The 7,784-nt window shown below is 30.9% G+C and overlaps 1 protein-coding gene across 1 annotated transcript in view; it reads right to left on the reverse strand.

Moving 5' to 3' along the window:
• LOC112058090 (serine/threonine-protein kinase MARK2) overlaps window positions 1-6,007 on the reverse strand; it is a 219,049-nt gene extending 213,042 nt beyond the window's left edge. The window contains exon 1 of the mRNA XM_052886767.1: window positions 5,294-6,007. Coding sequence (XP_052742727.1) covers window positions 5,294-5,425 — 132 coding nt within the window. The 5' untranslated portion in view covers window positions 5,426-6,007. The remainder of the gene's footprint in view (window positions 1-5,293) is intronic.
• Window positions 6,008-7,784: the final 1,777 nt, after the last annotated feature.

The raw sequence follows: 7,784 nt of genomic DNA on the forward strand, positions 1-7,784 counted from the left end.
CAAAACAACAGGACACGTTACTGACTAAAGTTGATAATGATGTAATTGTATTAGTTACAATACTCTACGAAACTACTATAACAACTTATAGTAAATAAATAAAATTATTACTAACATGAAATACTTTGTAATAAAAATGTGATTTGAGTCCATTATTTTATCCTGTTACAGCCAAATTACTTTTAGACATTTTGAGATACAAATGACGTGTTTTTACATATTAAAGCCTTGAGAAAATTATGATCAAGTTATTTAAAATTGAGTATACACAATTTTAAAATGTATTTATTTTTTCAATAAGATTAGCCAGCCTAAAAATACCTTTATTCTGCTATCCTTGTTCACAAGTACTCCTAGCATGTATAAATATTGTGAAAAGAAAATGACATACTGTCAACCAATAGCAACAGAATCTAATAAAACACTCCTACTTTCGATGCAGTGGGGCAAAAAGATAATGATATTTATATATTTAGATCTGTTGCTATCGTTTTTTTTTCTATTCATGAGACATCATGTGGCCTGAAGAAATATGTTGGCACTGTTTTCATTTGTGTTCATACAATCAGGCACCAATAATTCTCAATAATGTGCCTATAGGTATGCCTGAGTCACATTCAATCAATAGACATTACAGTAAACAAAAAAGCTTACTCCTACATACTTAATTGTTACCAACACAACAAACTTATTTTCACTTATATTTATTTTAACTTTCATATTTTATGATTCATGATTAAAATTTAAAAGCATATATGTCTGTATGAAATGATTTTTTCTCCATACTTTTGGTTATGATTTGAAGCTCATATCTATTAAATAACAATCATTAGCTAGTGTAATTACAGTTCATATATTCAGTCAATAATATTGTCAATATTATGCAGAGTAAGGTTGCCCCTAATTTGCATCACAGCATACATGTAAGTCATACAACAGCAATATGAGAATATAATTTCTTTATATTTATGTTTGGACCTCTCATTCTGAGAGAAGACTCGAGCTCAGCAGTGAGCCAAATATGGGTTGACAATGATTGATCGTTGATTTCTTTATAGGCAATGTTACATTGCTAATTAAATCTACAAGTCATACAACCACCACATACTTTTAACTGTAGCAGTTCCAATTCCGTACATCAAAGATTTTTGTTGGAGGGCATTAGCAATACTGAAGCCAATTTTTTTTCATACCTGTCTGTCTGTACTTATTTAATGTTGACCAGGCATCACACTGAAACTTCTGAAAATTAAATCAGAAGGTCAAGGGAGGTCTGTGAAACAGTGGTTGAAAGTTTGTATGGAAAGTCCTTCATTTTTTAACCAAAAAAATAGTCATTCATGATTTTTCAAAATTCTACCCCTAAATGATTAAAAAGGGGTTTAAGTTATTTTAATATAAATCATTAATGTTTTGAGTTAATAGTTTTGTATAATGATTAGTGACTAACACATGCAAAAATATAAATAGAAGGGGATGAAATGTGGGCTAAAAGTTAACATCGATTTCTACGCAGATAAAGTAGCGGGCATCCACTAGAAGCTAATAATATTGAAAATATTATGACTGTGCAAACAAAAATTTAAATCAAGATGGAATCAGCGAGTGTACAAAGTGACCTGATTTTTTTTCTTGCCAAGGAAATATGTTGCTCAAACAATTACATTCAGTAAATTATGCAATCATAAGTAGGCACATTAGTATAATAATATCAGAAACTGAACTGTCAATGTGTCGCAAAGTAACAGTAGTTTTAAATAATAAATATTGAAGGCTAAGCAATTTAAAGCTTTTATAACATTTGTTATTGAGTTTATTGACTTTTGTAGACATTTATCTAATATCAGTGCATTTAATGTAATTTTTGTGCATGTATCTACCTTAAAGTTAAATTATATGTTTTGTATCACCCTAGTATTTAAGACAATTTAGTTCCATTTACATATGATTTGTTGGTGGTCCAAATAAATAAATAAATAAATCAGAGGAGACCAATAACTCCATGGTAATGGGGACCCATCATAAGATGTTGTGGTTGGATCCTTGCCTGCTGGATTATTGTATTGTAGTACTATTATATTTTTTTGTGTTATTACAGTTTTGTGCATTTACTTTAGCAACTATAAAAGCAATTGTTTTTATACATAAAGAATATTTGCCATGCCTTTTAAATATTACCCTTTTCTTCCAACTTGGAAAATACTGTGTTAGGAGTAGGTACTATAATAGACAATAAAATATATTTAATACAGCCTTTCTTGATGAATACTGTTTACCAACAAACAAATTAAAAATGAGGGTACAAATCACTAGTCATTTCACACCTAATAATAATTTTAATTAACTTTCTAAACGTTATAAAATTAATGAAAATAAATTTGATTAATAAGCTTAGAACAATTAAATATGGTTAATAAATTTTGAATAACATTTTATAAACAAACCTAAAATTACAACTTATAATATACATATACATACAATAACAAACTTAAAATAATTAAAATAAATAAGTTATGAAATGACATGCGTTTTCTACCTTCATGTTCAATTTCTTTGTTGGTAAACAGTATTCATCAAGAAAGGCTGTATTAAATATATTGGATTGTCTATTATAGTACCTACTCCTAACACAGTATTTTCTAAGTTGGAAGAAAAGGGTAATATTTAAAAGGCATGGCAAATATTCTTTATGTTTAAAAACAATTTCTTTTAATAGTTGCTAAAGTAAATGCACAAAACTGTAATTAGAATTTTGCAACATTGTACTCAATTATATATGTAAGTATGGCAAGTGATTACCATATTATTATATTAAATCATACTCTTAGAATTTAGTTAATTAAAAGAGAACAGTTGGTTGACCTTACTTATATGATGGGTGAATCAGCAAAAAACATTAATTATTATACTTATTAACTTTTTAGACTCTCTCTAGGATATGGAGGAAATAAACCTTTCAGCATTAGTAGTATATTGAACTAGATTTGGTTCACTTAAATAAATTTAAAAACATTCTTTCTTAATGATTCATTATTAATTTGTATTGATATAAATGTAATGTATTTTTTTAATTACTGTCAAGTCTGTATCTGATTTGTTTCAATGCAGTGAAAGAAACTAAGTTTATTTAAAGGGTCTATTTTCAATTTTTAAATCCCTAGTAGTTTAAAAGTTCTAAAGCAGACTACAGACTCATTGCTTGCTGCTACTGTCTGTAAGTGTGTGTGACTATGTGGCATTTTCTGGAAGGAGATCCATAGCCAGTGGCATAGCGTGCCTTGCAGGCTTGCCCGTATGAAAATTAGTTGGTGCAAATGAAGATTTCTCACAAAAGAAACAAAAATGCTTGATTTAAAATATGTCTGTGACTTAACCTATGTAGGATGTTTCCAATTTTTGGGGCACGTTTACCCAGGGAATAACCTACGTAAAAACTACGTACAATGGCCAACCCTAGTGGCCAAGTACAGAAAAGGCCCAGTAAAAAAAAAAAGAACAAGACCCAGGTAAAAAAAGAGATTGTGGATTACCTACATTTTACTAATTTTTGCTTTCACACGTAAAGGGGGTAGTCTGTAGTCTGGGGGGCCCGTATCATTGATATGGCTGATATAGCGATAGCGCCCCTGTCCATAGCTCTGCAGCTCTAAGATTGCTTCAGGCGATTGATTCACAGTGCTACCAGTGAAAAACAAGGTATTTAGGATGTTGAGTTAGCCGTTCTTCGCCTTTTTTACAGTTGTTCACAATTTCAAACTGTTGGTATTTCCAGATGTCCTTTTATACATGGTCTCCTATTGGTACAGATTTGCTGGTTAATTAAAAGAGGTTAAGAGCCACAGTGATAAAATACCAACAAGTAAAATAAATAAACTAAATTAATAAATTAAATTAACTGTCATACAAATAAAGAAACGCCTGTTGGTTGGTTAAACAAGGTGAACAATGTTATTTTCAAGTTGTTTTAATGAATTTGATAGTTTAGCTTGCATGCAACAGTAAGCACTTTCTAAGTTATCTAGACTACCACAAATGTTCTGTTTATAGTCATTAAAGAGACTTGTTGGTTTAACTTATTTAGATATAATTTGTTATTTACTTCTGATTTTGCATTTTAGGCTGCTTAATGGGACTTTAAGAGTGCCACTGTGGAATTTGGGTAAAAACTTTGCTTTCCCCAAGATTTGAGAGCTACATATTAAAGCAGTTTTGATTAGTTACATACTAACTATATCAAAAACAGTAATTTTTTTTTGAGAAAACTGAAGTTTTCTGGTTACAACCAGAGAACTGTACTTTTAATGTATTTGTAATTAAATTATGAGCAAATTCACAAAATTCTTTGAATGATTTATCTTTAAATAATTTTCATTATTAAGAGTCTGTTGAAAAATATAATTATTAAAGGCCCTAACTATATTAAAGATAAGAGACTTTTATAATATAAAACTAAATAAACTGATACAGTTTGTTTGTTATGTTACAATGATACATTGAAAGGAATTTAATTTGTAACTAAAAATATTTTAGTAATTTATAAAGAACATATTTGTCTAGACAAGACAAAACTGAAGGGTAAAACTCTTTGTATCTGTTAGATGTGTAAATATAGCTTGTTACAGATTATTTTAGTTGTAAATGTACTCAGCTGTGCCAAAAGATTAACAAACATTTACCAAAACAGCTTCACTATCAAAACTTTCTTTAAACTGCCTTTAAAAATAAACTATCTAATTGTTAAGTCCAATCAGACTGCCTTTAGAAACAAACTATCTAGTTGTTAAGTCTATGAGACCTTATTAATTCCAAAATATATAAGTTACAAATTAGTTAATCAATTTCCTAAATACTATAATTATTGAAATCTGTTAACTTACTAATGACATTTAGAAATTGTCCTAAAGATTACACTGTTTTAATAAATATAACAAATAACTCCTCTTAGTAAATATTTAATAGTTAACATGTAAATTATTCACTGTAATCTGATTTTACAAAATCCAAATTTTACTACAATGCTGTTTGTATATAAGAGAATCATTTTTTGTTTAGGTTCTCAGGAGAATTCAAAATAAAATAAACAATAACAATGCTCAGATAAAATGAAAACATAAATCACATAACTATTGGAATCTTATAATACAATCACTTCATAAATCTACTTGGAGTTGTGTAAATTTTGAGTTCCTACCGGAGCTATCCAGCCAGTACAGCTAGACTAGCTAGATAGTGTGGATGATGCACACAGGTTTTGTTGTTGACTGAGGAATCTTGCGGGAGAGCTGGCACTTACCTTGAAGGGACGGGGGCGTGGCTGGGACGGCGCCGCGACGGTCGTGGTGGCCGGGGCCGCCGCCGACGTCACATGGTCCGCGGGCAGCGCCTCCGGGACCGTCTGCAGCGTTGGCCGCATCGTCGTTGACATCTTCCCCTCGACACCGAATAACAATACACCTCGCTAGCCGCCCCTCACCGCTCGCATCCTCCGCGCCCGACCGCCGAGACCACCGCACTGGCCCAGCACCTTCGGAACCTCAACACTCGGCGAAACTACGCCCAGCTAACCGCATTTTTGACCGTAAAAATACATAACGACTTTCCTACTGACACCTAGAGCGACGGCGGTCCCGGCACAGGACCGATATATATTTCACTTTCACGTATATGCTAACGATCGTCGAGATGGTAAACGGAAATAGACACGCAAAAAACTATTAGAAAGCTTACAGTATCTTCTCCTGTCACATAAACACTAGGATATCGGCGTTTCGTGTATACAATGACGTATCAATCGATTACCTTAACGCGAACCGCACGTATAAATATTACTAAATTGTGCAGTGAAGAAAACTACGTCGATTTATTAATAAATTTACTAAAGATATTCACTTAACTCCGCTAAAAGTCCGTATATTCTTGAATTCACTCTCAAGATGGCGGATTTTACCTACTCCTCGTAAATGGGCACAAGGCTGACACGAAAACATCAACCGGCTCTCTATCAATCCCTTTCTTTTGGTACCGAGTAAAATGAGATAGTTGTATGTAACTAACTTCTACAACATTTTAAAATACGTCGAGATACGTCACTGAAAACCTGCCAATGAAGCATGCGCAAAAGTAACGAATTCAATTAAAAATTTAAATTGAACGCAGCTATTACTATTTAGTGCAAGATGAGTGCAAGGCTAATATTTTTTAATAATAATAGATTCTTCTTTAGTAATATTACAAAAGCTAAAGTGTGACTGTTTTAAGCATAAAATGCTTAAATTAAATAAGATACACATTTGCTTTATAATTTTGCACACTAAATAGATTTTTTTTTACCAATGTAAAGCTCATCAGTATCAGCGAGTAACATATCAGCGACTATATTTTAGGCCTGTAACTACGTGGTTCGATGCAAGGGCATCCGTTAGTTATTGGAAATAATCAATTACAGTAGGTAATTGTACTTATTTTATTATCCAATATCGGAAGGGGATATAGGATAATTATGTATTAGGATAAAACACAAAGATTTAAATGAGGTAACATCATTTTATTTTGCAATGCAAATGCAAAAACACTTGGAAATTATCAATTAATGAATATTTATTACTAAATATTACTAAGTATTAAAATTTGTTGGGTGCTTAATTGCTTAAGAAAACGAATATTTTGAAGGAAGATTAAAAATACGTGAACTGTTCCCAGTTTCACGAACATTAAACTGACTTATTTAAATACTGAATGAATAAAAAATCTTTTTCTAAATGTGTAATGATTTTTATTTTATTAATTCACCAAAAAACCAACACATAGTAAAAAAAAAAAATATACATATTTTAATTTTATGAAAGTAAAATTTAATTACCTATTAGTTATATTTTTTTAAACATGCAAAATTATTATTTTTTTATTTTGTCTACCGACTATCCATCGTTATCAATAAACATGGAAATAAATATTTTTTTATTTACTGAATCGCGCTTTAGCGGCCGGGCGAAACCCAATTTTCAGCGCAACATCAATAACTATTTTTTTTTACCAAGTTTCCTCTTTTTTTAACCATTTTCAGATTGGAAATATCTTAAATAGTCACGGAATAAATAATGTCTAGAATTAGTCTTTACAAGCAGCGCGGTGAAGCTGGTGAAACCCTTAATTTAAAAAAAGGTCACGTGTCATCCGCAAATTTTAACAGTAGGTACTAACAATTACTTAAATAATATAATAATCAATTTAAATATATTACCAATAAAAAATACTCCATCTTATTTCTTTATTTTCAAGAACAGTTTTTAAAATATTTGAAAACATAAGACGCCATTATTCTTGAATAATATTGCTAATAATAACTGATGCGACACTTCGTGTCGTACTGACACGAGAATGTATTAGCTTTTGAATTTTGTATTTGGAAAAGTTACGACACCGTCGTGTTCCGTGCGCTCTATCTGGCTATTATTCTTTATTCTGTGAGTATAGTATTATATTATAGATCGATAGATTGCAGATAAAAATATAAATTCATTGCATTATTTGCGGTTCGGTCCTTTTATTACGAATCTCAACCTTAACCGTAGTTTTATGAGAACTAGAAAAATATTTGACCTAAAAAGCACCTTGTGACTAGTGTGATAGAAGTTTACTAGAAGAATATTTTAAAATAAGATGAAGTAGAGGAATATCTGAAAAATATATTAAACTAAAGAAGTTATGAACGCACCTGTAGCAAGTAAAAGTTTTAAACTCTAGCAACTTATCACACTATTTTTTTCATCTAGCATTACTCACAA

The sequence above is a fragment of the Bicyclus anynana genome, chromosome 18 (genome assembly GCF_947172395.1).
Source record: "Bicyclus anynana chromosome 18, ilBicAnyn1.1, whole genome shotgun sequence".
Lineage (NCBI taxonomy): Eukaryota > Metazoa > Arthropoda > Insecta > Lepidoptera > Nymphalidae > Bicyclus > Bicyclus anynana.